The sequence below is a fragment of the Muntiacus reevesi genome, chromosome 20 (genome assembly GCF_963930625.1).
Source record: "Muntiacus reevesi chromosome 20, mMunRee1.1, whole genome shotgun sequence".
In the NCBI taxonomy this organism is placed as follows: Eukaryota; Metazoa; Chordata; class Mammalia; order Artiodactyla; family Cervidae; genus Muntiacus; species Muntiacus reevesi.
Genome location: NC_089268.1, coordinates 12,334,145 through 12,354,722, shown reverse-complemented (window position 1 = coordinate 12,354,722; position 20,578 = coordinate 12,334,145). Strand labels below are relative to the sequence as shown.

At 40.9% G+C, this 20,578-nt stretch overlaps 1 protein-coding gene across 1 annotated transcript; it reads left to right on the top strand.

The window, feature by feature from the left end:
• The first annotated feature begins 1,691 nt into the window (after window positions 1-1,691).
• PXT1 (peroxisomal testis enriched protein 1) lies at window positions 1,692-19,108 on the top strand. The gene is made up of 3 exons (XM_065913297.1): window positions 1,692-1,863; window positions 12,166-12,296; window positions 18,464-19,108. Exons 1-3 carry the CDS (start codon window positions 1,692-1,694, stop codon window positions 18,566-18,568), a joined length of 408 nt encoding a protein of 135 aa, XP_065769369.1. The 3' UTR covers window positions 18,569-19,108.
• Window positions 19,109-20,578: the final 1,470 nt, after the last annotated feature.

Sequence of the window (20,578 nt, the reverse complement as noted above, 5' to 3'; positions counted from 1 at the left end):
AAAGCTGCAATACAGCTTTATCATATTTATTATCCAATACAGTAGTCACTGTGTGACTAATTTGAACTGAGATGCACTGTAAAATATATAGCAGGTTTTGAAGACTTACACTAATGAGAATATAAAATATTTCATTAATAAGTTTTATATTGACTACCTATGGAAATGATAACACTGAAATTTACTTAGGGATACATTTGGTTAAATAAAACATATTAAAATTCATTTTATTCAGGATGGGGAACACATGTAAATCCATGGCTGATTCATGTCAATGTATGGCAAAAACCACTACAATATTGTAAAGTAATTAGCCTCCAACTAATAAAAATAATTGGGAAAAAAAATAAACTCATTAAAAAAAATTTCCAGTAAGACATAGTTATCCCATTTTAAACTAATATTAGGAAATGGATTTTACTGATTTTTAAATGTGTTTTACTAATTAATAAATTATAGGCATAGCAAATATTGATAATAGCTAAATGTACAGTAATTAAAATAGCATATTCCTTAAAGCAAATCAGCTAATTTCACTTGGTTTTCAATTAAAAAAAATAGATACACCTAAAAAATAAAATAAAATAAAATAAAATTCATTTTACCTATTCCCTTTCACTTAATGTTACATATGTGTTTCACATATTTTTATCGGACAGTACTGACCCAATGCTTCAGAAGGCCTCCTCTGCTACCTTTAGTTGTTTTTTATGGTTTGACCTCTCAGTCATTCTTTTATTTTCTGTTAACTGCTTAGATTTAGAAGGTAAAATAGCAAGTCAAACTCTGTGGCCAACCTTTAAAATAAGATAAGTAAGAACACTGATAGACAATGAAAATCATCAATTCTTCAACTTACTGGATTGGTGCTTTACTGCTGCTACTGCTGCTGCTGCTGCTGCTAAGTCGCATCAGTCGTGTCCGACTCTGTGCAACCCTATAGACGGCAGCCCACCAGGCTCCCCCATCCCTGGGATTCTCCAGGCAAGAGTACTGGAGTGGGGTGCCATTGCCTTCTCCGATTGGTGCTTTAATATTAGAAGAAAAGGGAGGAGTGTGCACAGAATAGCCTTCATTGGCATCTGCAGAGATGGACTATGTGTATATGGAGTATTAAAGCGGGAATACAAGAGAGGAAACACACACACACACACACACCCCGGAATACAAGAGCCTTTCTGGGGAGGAAACACACACACACACACACACACACACACACACACACACACACACACCACACACACACACACACACACACACACCACACACACACACACACACACCCGAAGTAGGATGAAGAATAATATTCCATCTCCAGTCTTCCCCACCTGTCTAGGTTTTTTAAATCTATTTTTCTTTTGGCTATACTATTAATAATTTGTCTCTCTTCTCTGTGTACTAATTTAAGACTGTTCCCTGGATGGAATGTAACTATTAAGATGAAAAGAAACAGTTGGGAGATGAGGATACAGGGTGATGTATCAGATCTAAAGACCAAACAACATAGATGTTTACTTCAGTTGAAAAAGAACTTACAGATCACCCTGTTCCATCTTCCACCCAAATGCAAAACCTTTTTATATATGGAATAAAGGTTGTTTGTGTTAAAATATCAGTATTCATTTATCATACCAAATATATACTGAGAAATGGGAGAAATCCTCTGAAAATATTTTTAACAGGAAAAAAACATGAAGAAGAAAAAACATGATGCCATTGTTTATGAACCTAAAGAACTTCTGAATCCCTCTCCCAAAGTAACAAATTGTTGCAAATCACTGTGGGTGAAATACAGTTTTCAGAATGCTTACATGACCCAACTTGTCAGCTCCCAGCCAGTTTCAGCCATGTCAAGGAACCCAGGTAAGATATTATTTGTATTAAACTAAGTTAAATATTCTATTTAGCTTGTATTTTTCCTGGTATTGAAGATATAAAATTGGGCACTGTAGTATTTAAACATTAAGAAGTAGTGTAAATCTATTCATCGAAGTTCTTACATAGTAAAAATCTAAAACTGACTTTGCTTCATGGTATAAATCTCCTACTTTCTATTAGCCCTGAATCACTGATGTGACAACTAATTAAGATGACCCCAAATTCACTAAAACAGATCAAATTCATCTTTTAATAAAAATATACGTTTAAATTTGACCTGAAAATGTCTGCATTGTTAAAGTAAGGAAAATTCAGTGTAGGTTCCTTCTTGATATTGTCAATATAGGAAAGAACATGAGGGAAAGAGAAACTTGAAATTTTGTTTTTCAAAAATGTATGATTCCTAAATGTCCCAAAATGTTGGAAAATTAAAGTGCTGTGTTTTGAAAAGCATTAAAAAATGTTAGAGTTAAATGCATGTGGTTTTAGACTTTTAGATTAAAAACACGCTAGACACCTGAAAGGATTTAATCTCAAACTATTTTCCACTTTAAAAGAATTACATGCCACTAAGAAAGTGGAAATTTCAAGCATCCTGATGAGACTCTGGCCACCACATCAAATATGGTATCCATTTTCTAAAATGGACCAAAATTTTGAATTTTCATCTAGACAGGTGTCAACAATGATATCTCCAAACCTGAGACTGTGTCACCTATGATTACCTTATAGAACATATATTTCGTTTTTCTAAGTTGAGATGTAACTCGTACCATAAAGTTCAAACTTTTAAAGCACACAATACAGTGAAAGAAAGAAAGTGAAGTCGCTCAGTCGTGTCCGACTCTTTGCGACCCCATGGACTGTAGCCTACCAGAATTCTCCGTCCGTGGGATTTTTCAGGCAAGAGTACTGGAGTGGGTTGCCATTTCCTTCTCCAGGCAATCTTCCCGACCCAGGGATCAAACCCGGGTCTCCTGCATTGTTGGCAGACGCTTTACTCTCTGAGTCACAATTCAGTAGCTTTTAGTATATTCACAAAGTTGTGCACTATTCTAGAACTTGTATTTTACTGCAAACCTTTTCCAAAGTTTTCACACTCACTATATCACTTAATCCTCACCGATCCTTATGAAACTGAGGTGCACTGTGGGCGGTTGCCACATTTACCCCAAAAGTTTTCCTAATTAGTTTCACCTCAAAAAAAGCAGAAGCAGGGTGAAGAATTACTAATGCTACTACGTTTGAGTTAGTGACAGCCAACAGCCTATTTTTTCTTCCATAGAGTTCTCGTTTTATTACGTATGTAAAATCTTACTTGTGTCTGGCATTTTTGTCTGGTGCGCCAACAGGGCTTGCAACGGCCGCCGGTTACCGCTCAGTCAGAGGCGGTAGCGGCCACAACCCGCACCCCACCCCCACTCCCATTTCCTTCCCTCACAGGCTGAGCAAGAAACAGCGCGTTTCTCTCCTTTTATCGCTGAAGGAATGGGGCTGAGCAGACTGAAGGGGGCAGTGTGAGGGACACTGAGTTATTATGACGTTGAGAACGCTAAAGCCAGGGTCACCGGAGGGGTAGTGTACTCCGGATACCTGGCCTCCCTCCCTCTCAATCGGGTTTGAAGCAGGTAGCGAACAAGGCGCCAGAGACCGCCGCTGGGCACAGCGCGCCGTGTGCACTTCCCATTGGTCACAGCCGCTCACGTGACCTCCACTGCCAGCCCCGCCCTAAGGGTTTTTCCGGCCGCCGACCCGGTACGGGCAGCGCGTCTGGGGAGAACAGCTGAGCGCGCAGGTCATCCAGATGTGGGAGGTCGCGTGGAGAACCCTGGGAAGCTCTCCTGCTGGGATCCTGATTGGAAGGATGGACGGATTTCAGAGGTAGATTAGATAGGTTAGATACGTGTCCGACTCTTTGCGACCCCATGGACTGTAGCCCACCAGGCTCCTCTGTCCATGGGATTCTCCAGGCAAGAATACTGGAGTGGATTGCCATTTTCTTCTCCACGGAATCTTCCCGACCCAGGGATTGAACCCAGGTCTCCCGCAATGCGGGCAGGCACTTTAACCTCTGAGCCACCAGGGAAGCCCAAGTTAGATACAGCGAACTCTTAATGAAGAAGCTGATTGAGAAGATCCCTTTCTCCTCTTAGTGCTTTTGTCCCAGGCTGTAACACAGACTGAAAATGAAAATCACAAGCCATTGTTGGCTGGAAAGTGACTGGTTGAAGCCCAAACTTATCTCTGTTACTTTGGGGGCATCTAAACTAGCCATTATGAAGAACTAGAGAGCCTCTTGATGAAAGTCAAAGAGGAGGGTGAAAAAGCTGTCTTAAAACTCAACATTCAAAAAACTGAGATCATGGCATCTGGCCCCATTACTTCATGGCAAATAGATAGGGAAACAATGGGAACAATGACAGACAATTTTCTTGGGCTCCAAAATCACTGCAGATGGTGACTGCAGCCATGAAAGTAAAAGATGCTTGCTCCTTGGAAGAAAAGCTATGACCAACCTAGATAGCATATCAAAAAGCAGAAACATTATTTTGCTGACAAAGGTCTGTCTAGTCAAAAGCTACCGTTTTCCAGTAGTCATGTATGGATGTGAGAGTTGGACTATAAAGAAAGCTGAGCACTGAAGATTAGATGCTTTTGAACTGTTGGTGTTGGAGAAGACTCTTGAGAGTCCCTTGGATTGCAAGGAGATCAAACCAGTCAATCCTAAAGGAAATCAGTCCTGAATATTCATTGGAAAGACTGATGCTGAAACTCCAATACTTTGGCCACCTGATGTGAAGAACTGATTCATTGGAAAAGACCCTGATGCTGGGAAAGATTGAAGGCAGGAGGAGAAGGGGACGACAGAGGATGCAATGGTTGGATGGCATCACCAACTCAATGGACATGAGTTTGAGCAAGCTCTGGGAGTTGGTGATGGACAGGGAAGTCTGGCCATGCCACAGTCCATGGGGTCACAAAGAGTTGGACACGACTGAGAAACTGAACTGAACACTAGCCATATGAACATATCTGTTTGGTGCTGGGGGGGAAGAACCCATAGTATTTGTATGGAGAACGTGTGTGTGTGTGCACACGCATACACCTACGCTCAGTCGTGTTCAACTCTTTGTGACCCTGACTATAGCCCACCATGCTCCTCTGTCCATGGGATTTTTCCAGGCAATAATACTGGAATAGGTTGCTATTTCCTCCTCTAGGGGATCTTCCCAGCCCAGGGATTGAACCTGCATCTCTTGGGTCTCCTGCATTGTCAGGAGGATTCTTTATCACTAGCACCACCTGGGAAGCCCATGTAGAACTAAAAGACATTTAGAAAAGTTGAGGAGGTGGGTAGGATTTGGAGAAGTCCGGAGCAACCGTCCTGATATGTTGTTTAAGATAAACTAGACACTCTTGGGAAAACAAAAATGATTAAAAGTGGAAAGAGGCCCTGCCCACCTCTAAAAATGTAATAAGTATTGATAGGAAAAGTGTGTGTGTTCAGTCATGTCCAACTCTTTGTGACCCATGGACTACAGCTCGCCAGGCTCCTCTGTTCATGGGATTTTCTAGGCAAGAATACTGGAGTGGGTTGCCATTTCCTTCTCTATTGATAGGAAAGGGCAGAATTATATACACACACACAGAAAAATTTCCTGGAAGTCCAACAGGACTCTGCACTTCCCATTGCAAGAAGCCCGGGTTCAATCCCTGATCAGAGAACATAGATCTCACAAGGTGTGGGGTGTGGCTGAAAAAGAATCTGTCAGCAATGAAAGAGACCCAGGTTCAACCCCTGGGTCAGGAAGATTCTCCCGAGAAGGGAATGGCAACCCACTTCAGTATTCTTGCCTGGAGAATACCATGGACAGAAGAGCCTGGTGATCTAAATCCATGGGGTCACAAAGAGTCGGACACAACTGAGCAACTAACACAGAGACACTCATAGATATATAAGTAGTGTAAATGGGATATATTAATTGTAGAAGTCAGAAGAGGGTCCAGTTTTCAGCTTCTTTCTGCTTTTGAGAGTGCTTGTGTTGCAGGAAGGGGGACCCCTTCCAGGGTCCCCTGGCCCTGGCAACACTTAGATGTTCATTTTATGTGTGTGTGTGTGTGTGTGTGTGTGTGTGTGTGTGTAATTATCTCTCTAGTTGTGGTGCATGGGCTTCCGGTCGCAGGGGCTGCTTCCTGTTGCCAAGCATGGGCTCCAGGGCACAAGGGCTCCGTAGTTGTGGTGCATGGGCTTAGTTGCACCATGCCATGTGGGATCTTAGTTCCCAGACCAGGGATCAACCCTTGACCCCTGCACTGGCAGACAGATTCTTAACCGCTGTACCACCAAGAAAGTCTCTTGGATGCTTTTTGCTTTTTTTTTTTTTTTTTTTTTTGGTGCTCCCAAGGCTCACCATCTCTCTCTTTCCTCCTCTAGATGGACACATTGACTTTTTTTGTTTGTTTGTTTTTTGACTTTTTTTATTCATTAAAAAAAAAAAATACTAGGGCCAACTATATTTTAGGCACTGCATTACATACTCGGGTGACAATGGTGAACAAAAACTGTAACAGCCCCTTCCTTCCTGGCACAGATGGTCAGGTAAAGAAGGCAGACAGCAGTCAATCACATATACCAATGTTAAATGTAATGTGATAGGGTGCTAAGAGGTCCAGATGCTATAAGGGGGCTTTGACCTAGGAGGGAGGTTAGAGAAGGCTTCCCTGGAGCTGTAACCCTGGACTGAGACCTGAGGGGGTTAAGGATGGTGCAAGTTGCAGGCAGAGGGAATGGCTTGTGCAAGTGAGAGCTAGTAGCCTCTCCCCTTCCCATGACTGCTCATCTCACCCATTTCCACTAAAGACACACTGATCTTGCCTCTAAGTTCTCAAAAAACACTTTTTTCTTTTAATTCCAAGTTCTTAGGGAGTAACGGTAACTCATAATTACTGACAGACAATGTGTATCCAATAGATAAGTATGCTGCTACACACATCTAATATGCAGTATCATCTCTGTTATTTTGGGCTTCCCAGATGGCACTAGTGGTAAAGAACACACCTGCCAATGCAGGAGACTCAAGAGGCGTGGGTTTGATCCCTGGGTCGGGAAGATTCCCTGGAGGAGGAAATGGCAACCCACTCCAGTATCCACACCTGGAAAATCCCGTGGACAGAGGAGCCTGGCAGGTTACAGTCCATGGGGTCAAAAAGAGTTGGACATGACTGAGCATACACGCATTTGCCACACCACAAGTGTTTCACCAGTAATTGTTCAGACATGCACGAAATACAAACAGTTGTTATGCTGAGTTCCAGAATACAAAACACACTTCTTGCTTTGAGCACAATCTTCTGTTGTGTCTTATCTCTAGGTCCTTCCTTCTCTGCCCCTTTGTCTACCCAGCTGGAATACCCAAGGCTTGTTAACATTCTCATAGTTCCATTTCTCCCAGCGTCCATTACTGAAACTTACCCAACTTGTATTCTGTCTTCATACTGCAGATGCTAGATTTTGTACTTCCCAGGTGACAGTCAGTTAAAGTGATAGTTGCAAATCATCATGCTTTTGATTGGCACAGGTAGGGCTGGTCCTAAATCCATTCTGAGGTTGATGATACTCATTTGGAAGGTCTCTCCACTCAGTTGCCCTTTCTTCTCTCCACTTGTTACGTTACAAAGGTAAAAGGTTATGCAAATACTCTTCACATTCTCTTAAGGCTCTAGGGTTCAGGAGTGGTCACTACCACCAATAAAGTCTGTAGGTACTGAAGTGATTTTCCCTGAGAATAATCATCTCCAAGTAATGAAATAGGGGATTAAAGCTGTGACTGCTTAAATCAGGTTGAATGCCAACAAAAAAAAGTTGATCAGTTGGTCTAAGAAAAAATGGAAAATTTTTTTCGAGCCAAATTATAACCCTGGAATAGCCTCTCAGAAAACTCTGTTCTGTCCATTAAAGGTCAAAGCACAGTTATGTACATTTTTGAGACAGTGTGCTGTACATTAAATGATGGATTGTTTACATAATCCAGATCTACAAGTACTGAGTCATGGAAGTGAAAGTCGCTCAGTGAGTCCGACTCTTTGCAACTCTATTCCTTCTCCAGCGGATCGTCCCGATTCTTGAATTGAACTGGAGTCTTCTGCATTGCAGGCAGATTCTTTACCAACTGAGCTATCAGGGAAGCCCCGTTTAAACAAGCCACATCTTAACTCGCTTCTCATTTGCACCATAAACTTTCTGTATTACCTTTGTTTTCTGGACTTTCTCACTGCCTCTCCTCCACTGCTCACATGATTTGTAGTTATGATATCTTCAAGTTTCCCAAATTTTCAATCATGCTATGTCTTCAATCAAATCTCCCTTTCCTCGGAGACTTCCCTTTTAGAGCTGTAGTTAACGATATCTTCAAGTTTCACAAATTTTCAGTCATGCTATGTCTTTGATCAAATCTCCCTTTCCTCGGGGACTTCCCTTCTAGAGCTGTTCTCTTGTTCCAGTCTCATCACTATCAGGCCTGTCATCCTGGGACTTCCCTTCCCAGCGTCGGATTCACCTTTTGCTGATTTTGTTTTTTTCCCCCTTGGTTTAGTCATACTCTGTTTCACTGGAAAACCTCCTCAAGAGGCTTCCTAAGAAATTGTTTATGGGAGAACAACTTCCTGAGTCCTTGCACGTCTGCAAATGTCTTTATTCACCCTTCACAAATTATCAAGAATTAGGTAGGCAGAGACTTCTAGGTTGAAAAGAATTTTTTATAAAATCCTCGAGGGTGGGAATTCCCTGGTAGTTGTGGTTAGGACTTGATGCTTTCACTGCCAAGGGCCAGGGTTCAACCTCTCTGGTCGGGGAACTAAGATCTTGGAAAGCACATGGCATGACCAAAAAAAAAAAAAAAAATTCTTGAAGGTATTAATTGTTCTACCATATTCTAGAATCCATTACTGATGGGAAGTCAGTCATCAAACTAACCCATGTTTCTCTTTGTAGATCTTTAGCATATTTAGCCAAAATGACATCTTTTGAAATGTCAGTATGGTCCAGAGATGAGGATTTTATTTCCCCTTTTGTTGTCCTGAGAATTTGGTGGGGCTTTCTTTTTTCTTGGTGAGATGTTCTAATCTGGAGTTTGTGCTGGGAAGCTGTGTTATGCTATTTAACAATTTTCCTCCTCTATTTCTTTCTGTGACTATTACTAATCACGTCCTGGTCTTTCCAGATTGGTTCTGTATATCACCTATCTTATCTCGCCTATTTAAAAATTCTGATTTTTTTTTCTGAGTGATTTTCTTTTCTCAGACAATCAATTGTATTTTTAATTTTAGCAATCATATTTTTAAAAACTGAAAGATTTTGTTGTAGGTTTAGTCTTTTTTCATAGCATTTTCTTTTGTTTCCTAAATGTAATATTGTCTTTTTTAATAAAGACATTTTTTTGATGTAGACCATTTTTTTAAAGTCTTTATTGAATTTGTTACAATATTGCTTCTGTTTTTATGTTTTGGTTTTTTGGCCACAGGCCTGTGGGATCCTAGCTCCCTGAGCAGGGATCAAACCCACAACCCCTGGGGAAGGTGAAGTCCTAACCACTGGATCGCCAGGGAAGTCGCTAAATGTAATATTTTCTTAAATCACTCTAAACATATACATTAGAACTTGTAAACATTCTCTTCTGTCTCCTGAATTACATCTGTTTTCTTCAGGATCACTATTTTGTTTGTTTATCTGGTATTTCTCTTTCATACTATGGTTCTTCTCAGTTGCCTGGTTATCTATTATTAAAAAAAAAAATACGATCAGTTAACTCGTGTGGGTTTTTTCTGTTATTATGTGAGGACTGTTTTCCCAGTTGGTGGCAGTAGCTAACACTTATATAGTATTTGGGCTTCCCTGGTGGCTCAGCTGGTAAAGAATCCACCTGCAATGCAGGAGACTTGGGTTCAGTCTCTGGGTTGGGAAGATCCCCCCTGGAGAAGGGAAAGGCTACCCACTCCAGTATTCTGGCCTGGAGAATTCCATGGACAGAGGAGCCCGGTGGGCCACAGTCCATGGGGTCTGTGTCGGACACGACTGAGCGACTTTCACTCACTCACTCATATAGCATTTATCCATGTTCCAGGTGTGGTCCTGCACAGGTTAAATGTATTAACTCACTTAATCATTTCAACAACCCCTCTACAAGGTAGTTACTATGGTATCTCATTAAGTTTGTGCTGTGTGCTCAGTCGTGTCGGACTCTGTGACCCCATGGACCGTATCCCACCAGGCTCCTCTGTCCGTGGAATTCCCCAGGCAAGAATGCTGGAGTGGGTTGCCATTTCCTTCTCCGCTCACTAAGTTTAATATTCCATCAATTGTAAAATGTACTATAATTTTGCTTCCTACTAAGAAAATAAACAATGCTGTTGGAATATGACATGCTGCTGCTGCTAAGTCGCTTCAGTCGTGTCCGACTCTGTGAGACCTTATAGATGGCAGCCCACCAGGCTCTGTCATAGACTATAAAACACATTCTCTTTTAGAGGCATTATAAAATCTTAGAATTGATAATATATTACGATTCCCATTTTACAGTTGAAGAAACGAAGGCATAGAGATTAAATAACTTTCCCAGGTTACATAGTTTTATCTATAGATTTTACATGTGAACCCAAATGATTTGACTTCAGAATCTTACCATTATGCCTCACTGCTTCCCAGGGCTCCTCACTGAATGGGGACTCATCTAGGGGGTCTGAACTGGGGGAGTTTTAGGGTGATGAGTTAGGGAAGCTGACTTTCTGGCCCCAGATCCCTCAAATGCCAGAACAAGGAGACCTTTGACCTGAGGCACCAACATTCATAAAGAAGTTTTAGCTCTCTCCACAAGATTTGTTCTCCTGTTAGAGAAGCGTGGTCTGGATTTTTTACCTGAAATCTGATGGGTCCAGTGGCCTGGGGCTGTCAAGGGTACCAAGTGGTACCGTAGATCCTCATCAGAATTCTAGTCAATGACATGTTTCCCTTTCCCAGCTTCCGGGTCCTGGTGAGTTAAGGGGCTTCCTATCATGGGTTCTTGGCACTTTCTCTTTCTGGCTCACTTGTCTGTATCTTGTCTTCTCTTCTTTCTGCCTTCTAGAAACACGTATAGATCTCTCATCTGCTGTTGACTCTGCTTCCCATTCTTTGCACTGTTGCAGTTTTACTCTTTTTTATACTTTCATTTTGGTGGGGGTCTTGGCAGGGACTAGGAGAAACAGAAAGGTCAATGCTTGTGCTCAGTCTTAAACAGAAAGCCCTAGATCTCTATTTTTTATTGAATAAAATCAAGATTATAAAAAGATGACCATCATCGGAGAGAATAAAATATTCACATTATAGCTGGCAGTGGAAAAGCACTTACAAAACCTTAAAGTCATATTTGCTTAAAAGTTTTCTTAAGTGTAACTGAAAGAACCTTTTGTTTGTTGATACAACATTTTTTAAAGTCCCAATACATTGAGGCTTGTTATTTGCTTTATGAAGGAATTATTCTTTTGAAAAGATTAATGATGAGATTTTTCCAAATTCCCCACAAGGTCATTTAGATGACAGTTTTATTTTCAGAATTCTGTGTGGATATATATATGTCCACACAATTTTTGGCATAAAGTGAGATAATTTTTCCTTTTGGGTATTAAAAATTCAGTATTGGAATATAATAGAGCACTTGAAATGTGGTCAGTGCAATTGAGGAACTGATTTTAAGTTTTACTTAATTTTAATTAAGTTAAAAAAACCTGATACTTGATTTAGTTGTTGGAAAAGTTTTAGGGATGTGTGGAACAACTTGGATATATGAATTTACTTTTTAATTGTAAACTTCATGAAATCTAAATACAAATCAACACTTCATGAAATAAAATACAAGGATTTCCAATGAAATTAGTTAATATCTGGATTGAGATGTGTTGTAAGTATAAAATAAATACTGGATTTTGAAAGCTTAAATAAAAAAGTGCAAAACATATCACTAATAATTTTATATTGATTATATGGCATAATAATTTGGATATACTGTCTTAAGTAAAATACATTATTAAAATTATTTTTTACCTGATTTTACCACTAGAAAAAGTAAAATTTATATATAGCTTGAATTATATTTCTACTGGACAAAGCTATTTATTCCAGTGCAAGGCTTTGCTTTCAATAATCACTATGATAATGGTATTTCATTCCTCTCGTTGTCTAAGACAGTTTTAAGTGACTAGTGGTGAGTGATAGTTAATGCAGTTATCTCTTTGAACCCTTTTCTATCAATGTAGATCACAATCCACCTTCTCAGCCCAAGGAGGATAGTATTGGCCAGAGCCATCACCAGGAGGAAATAATTCACAAGTTGGCCGTGCAGCTGAGAAACATTGGGGACAGCATTGAGCAGAGAATGGTGCGAGAGGTGAGACTTAAATTTCTCCAGCAAGGGCCTAGCAGGAAAGAGCAAACAGAACAATGGCTGCCAAATAGCTGGAATGCCCAGGAATTAGCAGAATAGATGGATTAATAATGTCCAGATTACCAAGCATTAAATCTGAAAATTGAGAAACTGAGCCAACGCCAGTATTTGATTTCACATTTGCCTTGCAAAAACTGGTCTGCAGACCAGCAGCATCAGCATTATTTGGCAGCTGACCAGATGTGCAAAATCTTGAACCCCAGCCCACAGCTCTGGCATCAGAATTTACCATTTTGCACACACCCTTGGGGTTCTGGGTTGTAAATGGGAGAAACTTTGCCTCACAGTCTCATACTAGGATGCATGTGAGAATCATCTGTGGAGTTTTAAGAACTACAGATGCTGGACCCCACCTTGAGAGATGAGTCCAGGTGAATGCAATGCTCCATCATGGAGGAGAACCTTTGACTTAGATTGTGGTTATCCTCCTTGAACCAACCCAGGTTATGCTCTAAGCCCAGCTCTCCCTGATTTCTTTGTTTCTCCTAATTATTATAAGTAATAAGGGAAAACATAAAGATTACTGTTTTAAATCCTGTGAAAGTGTTAGCCGCTCAGTCATGTCCGACTCTTTGTGACCCCATGGACTGTATAGCCCACCAGGTTCCTCTGTCCATGGGATTCTCCAGGTAGAATGCTGGAGTGGCTAGCTGTTCCCTTCTCGAAGGGATCTTCCTGACCCAGGCATCAAATCCTGGTCTCCCGCATTGCAGGAAGATTCTTTACCAGCTGAGTCACCAGGGAAGCCCAAATTTTAGGCGCGACGAAATTCATGGCCAACTTAGTTTTCCTCCAGAACAACCTGTAACTGGCAGCAGAAAGAGAATAACCATGTGGGGCTCTGTGCTAGGACAGGTGGCTGACCCTTGCAGCCCAACTTCTCGCCCTTAAATTCATCACAGGACAAGTACCTGTGGCGATTTCTTGTTCATCCCTGCTGCTGCCATTATGCTGACCTCAGGGAGTGCCAGGCCTCCTTCTCTGCTCTGGTTCAAATGTGGCAGTACTCAGCCATTCCCTCAAGTAAAACATTCCCGGAGACAAAACAAGAACAGAAGGTTCCAACAAGACCATTCCTAAAAGTAAGAAGGAAATAATCACATAAAATATTGATAGACTGATTTTATGCAAATATTTATTGAGTACCTACTATGCACCAGACTCAGTCCCAGGTATTGACAGACCAAGTTCACTCAAACAAATACTTTCTGAGTGTTTCCTATATGCCAGACTCAGTTCCAGGCAGAGAGCAGGACGGAAGATGAGCCTACTCTCAAAGGACTCATAACATAGGAGAGGGACGAACAGTGAAGTGGATGACTAGACTGCTGGGGATACTGAGTGATGGAGATGACTCTGAACGGGCCGTCAGGAAAGGCTTCTCTGAGGAGGTGATATTTGAGCAGAGACTGGAAGTGAGCCAGGGGAATACCTGGGGAGAAAGTGTTCCAGACAGAGGGAACTGGGAGTGCCAAGCCCTTGGCATAGAAACAGGCATAAGGAACAGCAAGGAGGCCAGAATGGCTGAGCGGGGTGGGTGTTGAGGTCCAGTGGCTGGCCTCTGTCTTAGGAGTGGTGGTAAAAGGTGTTTGGGTTTTACCCTAAGTGTTTATAAGAGAAGCTTCTGGGGAGGGAGAGTAGAAGAGTGCCATGTTCTGATTTATATTTAGAATGAAGCCAGTAGACTGTTCTGAACATTGAGTGGGATAATTCCATGGAAAATGATCAGTACATGTTATCAAAGCCAACAACTTAATTTGTTTTTGGCCTTATTTGAGTTTGAACACTTCTTGGCCGTGTATCACTTATTACAGAGCACTCATGGTACTCTCCACCTTCCTCCAATGCTTCAGTTTCTTCTGCAGTTTTCACTGATGACTGTGCTTTAAGAATTACAGGCAAGTCCTTAGTTCAACTTTTCTGCTTCTTTATCAGCTAGCACTCTGAATACTCCTGGTTCCTTCTAATTTTTCCTCTGGAGAAAGCAGAGTAGGAAAAATCACAAGCACCTATTTTCTACATTTATCTCAGCCTAATCAGGAAGTCACTCCTCCATGTCACCTCCTCTTCCATTTTCCTTTTCTTCCTTTCCCTTACCTCTTTTTTTTTTTTTTTTTTGGTAATGATTTTTTTCCCCTTACCTTGTAAGCTGTAATTTACTTATGTCTTAAATTTACCTCTGCAGCTTAATAAATTAACACTTTTCTTCCTTTTTAAAAAATAACCTTATTAAGAAAATCCACATGTCATACAATTCATCCATTTAAACAGTATAAGTGGCTTTATGTTTACTCATAGAGTTGTACAGCCATCATTATAATCAATTTTAGAACGGTTTCATCACCCCAGTAAGACACTCCAAACCCAACAGTAGTCCCTTCTCATCTCCTCCCATTTTTCCTTCCAGCCCCACCAATCTATGTTCTCTCTCTACGGATTTGCCTATTCTGAAATTTCATATAAGGGGATTAATATGTGGTCTTTATGTCTGACTTCTTCCACTTCAGTTCAGTTCAGTTGCTCAGTTATGTCCGACTCTTTGTGACCCCATGGGCTGCAGCATACCAGGCTTTCCTGTCCATCACCAACTCCCAGAGTTTACTCAAACTCATGTCCATCGAGTCGGTGATGCCATCCAACCATCTCATTCTCTGTCGTCCCCTTCTCACTTAACACAATGTTTTTTTCAAGGTTCATCCATGTTGTAGCATGAATCAATGCTTCATTTCTTTTACTGATGAATAATATTCCATTGTATGTATATATATCACTTTATTCATCAGTTGATGAACATTTGGGTTGTTCCCACTTTTTGACTATTATAAATAATGATGCTATGGACATGTGCATGGAAGTTTTTGTGTAGATGAGTGTTTTCAGTTTTTTTGAGTACATACATAGGAGTGGAATTGCTGAGTCATATGACAACTTTATCTTTTTGAGAAACTTCCAGACTGTTTTCCAAAGTGGCTGTACTATTTTATATTGTGGCCCACCAGCAAGGTATGGGGGATCCTCTTTTTCCACATTCTTGTCAAAATTAGTTAACTGTCTTTTTGATTATAGCCAGCCTAGGGGGTATGAAGTAGAATCATATTGTAAGTTTAATTTGCACTTCCCTGATAGTTAATGTTGTGCATCTTTTCACGTGCTTATTGGTTATTTATATAAATCTCTGGAGAAATGTCTATTCAGATTTTTTGCCCATTTTAAAATTGGGTTGTATTTTAATTATTGAGCTGTAGGAGCTCTTTATATGGGCCTGCCAAATGGTGCTAGTGGTAAAGAACCCGCTTGCCAATGCAGGAGACGTCAGAGATGTGGGTTTGATCCCTGGGTTGGGAAGATCCCCTGGAGGAGGGCATGGCAACCCACTCCAGTATTCTTGCCTAGAGAATCCCGTGGACAGAGGCGCCTGGAGGCCTATGGCCCATAGTGTCACAGAGGCGCCCATGACTGAAGCAACTCGGCACAGCACGGCGGCACGGTTCTTTGTATGTGCTGAATATAAGTCCCTTATCAGATATGTCATTTGCAAATATTTTCTCCCGTTCTGAAGGTTGTCTTTCATCTTGACAGTGTTCTTTGAAGTGCAAAAGTTTTAACTTTGATGAATTTCAACTCACCTGTTTTTCTTTTGTTGCTAGTGCTTTTGGGTCATACCTAAGAAATCATCATGAAGATTTATGCCTATGTTTTTTTTCAAGAGCTTTAGAATTTTAGCTCTTCAATTCGGAGCTAATTTTTATATATGGTATGAGTTATAAGTTCATTTTATAACTCCAACCATGGTCGAAAGCAAAGACCTCAGCTTTGAATGTTAACCATGAATGTTAGACCTCGACTTCCAGCCATGGTCATGAGTGATGGACAGGGAGGCCTGCCATGCTATGGTTCATGGGGTCGAAAAGAGTCAGACACAACTGAGTGACTGAACTGAACTGATAAGTTCATCTTCATTCTTTTGCATATGGGTATTAAGTTGTCACAGCACATCTGTTGAAAAGAGTACTCTTCCTACTGAATTGCCTTGGCACCCTTGTCGAAAATCAACTGACTATAAACTGGGGCTTTATTTCTGGACTCTCAATTCTATTCCATTGATCTATGTCTATACTTATACCTGCCCTAGCTTTTCTTGCAACGTTTTACAAAGCTGGCTTTGACCTAGACCTTTAAAGTAATCTTTCTTGTATTGCAAAATTGTCATGTAGGGCACTTCAAATAGACCACAGAATATTTAAAAAATAATTTTAAAAATTCCTCCTTAGTTTGACTCTAAAATGCTAAAAGGCTTTACTCTGCTGCTTCCAGGCTTAACTCAAGTAACTTTAACAAAATTTTGAATCTGGCATGGTATATTTCTTTCATATACAATCATTTATTCACATTTTATACTTTGTTTAATCAAGTGGTCTCATTGATTCTCCAGATGTCTTCCTGCTTTTGATGTATTTAAAGAAACTTTGATTCTTGCTCTTGGAACTCCCTGGCAAGGAGCACACCAAGGTGTATTTTTGTCTGCTTAATTGATTGTCCTCAAGCTATCACATAGCTTGACTTCTTATTCTTTTCACTTAAGCAAGTGTTTGTTGTTTTCAAATAGGCCTTGATTCTCAACCTATTTTGCCATCTAGTTTTGAGGGGTTTTGGTTCAAAGACCTGTTTTTTTTTTTTTTTTTAAATCTGGGGCATGTAATTTTCCTAGCTATAAAGTATGTTTTAAAAGTTTTTCTATGCTTTTAGGATCTTAAATGCGCCTTTGAAATTTTTCTCCACAGGACTCTATCCTGGGTCCTAGAAACTGCCCTCTCCCTGACCCTATAGGCCTAGGAGTGGCAATAACTCTGTTGTTAGGCCACCCTTACGCCTCCTCCCACTTTTGTAAAGTGTCTTCATCCGACCTTGTATTATCCTAATTTGAGAGTGTCATCTGTTTTCTCTGGGACCTTGACAGTAATGTATAAGAAATTTCTTAAGTTTGTTAGAAGGACAGGTGGGAAATGAACATTTACTAAACCTTTTCTTTCAGGTACTCTGGGATACTCTTATTTGTTTCATTTAATTTTCCAAATAACCCTATGAATTAGTGGAATTGGTATATCAGAGCATTTGAGGTTCAGCAAGATTAGACAACCTATCCAAGGTTACTCAGCAACTAAGTGGCAAAACTGGAATTTAAATATATGAGCATCTGACTCAGTGCTCTATACATTTTCTTGTCTGCTTTGCTGAAAGGAAATTCAATTTTTCTTTTTTTAATTAAAATATTTTTAATTTTAATTTTTTGGCTGTGGCATGTGGGATCTTAGTTCCCTGAGTAGGGATTGAACCTGTGCCCCCTGCAGTGGAAGCACAGAGTCTTAATCATGAACCACTGGACCACTGTCAAAGTTCCTCAGTTTTTTAAATTGATATCAATTATAAAAGGGAAAAACAAGTCCTTTCATGGTTTCCAGTTACAGTGGTACTTACTTATGAGCTTCCCCGGTGGCTCAGTGGTAAAGAATCTTCCTGCAATGTAGGAAATGCAGGAGATACAGGTTTGATCCCTAGGTCAGGAAGATCCCCTGGAGGAGGGGATATGGCAACCCACTCCAGTATTCTTGTCAGGAAAATCCCATGGACAGAGGAGCTGGTGGGCTACAGTCCATGGGGCTGCAAGAGTCAGACACAACTGAAGCGACTGAGCATGCATCAGGAACCTGCTGAGGTCTTTGCTTACAACCATGCTCACATTCACCCCCTCTTCACCATCTAAAGTCCATTCGTCCAGCCCCATAGCAAACTCCCTTGGTTCTTTGGGAGGACTAAGAAAGTGCTCTGGGAAGCCAGAGGAAGAGGTTAATCAACCTGGAAAAGAGTGCCCAATTTGCTGATGGTGAAAATGGGAAAAGATGTCCAGAGGAAAACTTCCCCAGGTTCTGTGGATGGTATGGACATCATGAACAAACCAAGATATTCTTCCACTCAGACACTTCACAAAGCAGCCCGAGAAGCAAGTTTGTGGCACTGACTGAATTAATATTAATACTGAATTTCTAACTTTGGATTATTTTATTGCCTTTTAAAAAAACTCACCCTCCCTTTCTTGCTCTCTTTTTAAACAGAACTTTCAGCAAGAAGGCAGAGATATCCTGGCTCACTATGTCTTCGTTTTCTTTGGAGCAGTTCACATGCTGCTGCGCTTTCTCTGGAACAACCATTTGATGTAGAAGGGACGTAAACAGCAGGCTCTGCTTTCCTTCTACCCTCTGGGGAAACATGAATCTCACTGGGGCAGATGCAAAGAAGACCCTTCTCCTCCTCCTATCTCTTTCACCCATCATTGTTGCTTTTGTCTGGTTTGTTGAAGAACTGTGGACCCACTGGCCATTTGTCTGTTTATTGGCCAACCAGCGATGAGACATCTGTGATGGTCTCACAGTGGAGCCCAAGGAACTTAGGAACCCAGGAGGCCTTACTGCTTAGGAAACACCAGCACTGTGGATAGCCCCAGTGCTCCTTATAAGGAAACCTTGTAAGGGAGCCTCCCATGAGTGCCACTGAACCTCATTCCCAAACCAGAGGTCACAGAAATGGGTGCGTTCTCCTGGGCGCCCGCCCTGGGTAGCAGGCCCTCCAGTGGCCTTCATTCTCGTTGCCTGTGTCCAGATCTGTAGCGCCCGTCCTCTTTTTACCTTTCTGTCTACCTCATATTCCCTCCCTCCACCCTCTGAGAAGCATGACGAGTGTTAAGAAAGTTTGTTGTTATAAATTCTAAGTTCTGTTTTGAGTTCTTTGTAGGAAAAGTGTTATTTTAGAAAGTTAATAATTAAAAATGAAATAAATATGGTTATTTTATTGAGCATGAAACACCTGTGCACATTTCTTTTGTGAAGGAGGGATTCCCCTTGTTTCTGCTCATACAAGTTCATAATTTTGTAGTTTGATCATACATAGTGTTGTCTTTGTCCTTCCAAAGGGAAATGGTCCCATCTTTTTAAGTCCATCTGAGGCAATGCCTATCATCACCTATGTTTTGGCTTCCCTAAAATATCTTCTTTATTTTTTAACTCTTTTGAGGATGTATTTATTCACTTATATGTTTAAAAAATCAAAACCATATAGGTAAATTTACAATGAAAACACTTGCTCTTATTTGCTTTCCTGAATTCTAGTTATAAGTTTGTTACATACCCTTCCAGAGTTTCTTTGTACAAATACCTGCCTGGAAATAAATACATGCCTGGAAGAAAAGATATAACAAACAGTCCGTACAGTCAAAGCTACGGTTTTTCCAGGAATCATGTACAGATGTGAGAGTTGGACCATAAAGTAGGCTGAGCACTGAAGAACTGATGCTTTTTGAAATGTGGTGTTGGAAAAGATTCTTTAGAGTCCCTTGGACAGCAAAGAGATCAAACCAGTCAATCCTAAAGGAAATCAACCCTGAATATTCATTGGAAAAACTGATGCTGAAGCTCTAATACTTTGGCCACCTGATGAGAAGAGATGACTCGTTGGAAAAGACCCTGATTTGGGAAAGATTGAAGGCATGAGAAAGGAGAGGATGACATGAGGGCATGACAGAGGATGAGGTAGTTGGATGGCATTGTTGACTCAATGGACATGAGTTTGAGCAAACTCCGGGAGATAGTGGACAGGAAAACCTGGTGTGCTGCAGTCCATGGGGTCTCAAAGAGTTGGACACGACTGAGCGACTGAACAACAATATATATTCACACACAAAAGGTAGCATGTAATTCCCTGGTGGCTTAGATGGTAGAGTCTGCCTGCACTGCAGGAGACCTGGGTTTCATCCCTGGGTCAGGAAGATCCCCTGGAGAAGGAAATGGCAACCCACTCCAGTATTCTTGCCTGGGAAATCCCACGGATGGAGGAGCCTGGCAGACTACAATCCGTGGGGTTGCAAAGAATCGGACATGACTGAGCGACTTCACTTAATTAACAGACACTGTTCTGTACCTTGATAGCATGGTGGTCAGGTACTACTCGTCTTACAAATGTTAACTTATTTACTCTTCATAAGATCATTAGGAGATAGGTATTATTATTATTAGCTCCATGGTAAGTCCTCTACATCCAAACGAGTTCCATTTGGAGAGTGTGTTCCTAAGTCCAATTTGTTCGTAGTCCAACAAAGTTAGCCTAGGTACTCAACTAACATGACTGGCTATCAGTTCAGTTCAGTCGCTCAGTTGTGTCAGATTCTTTGCGACCCC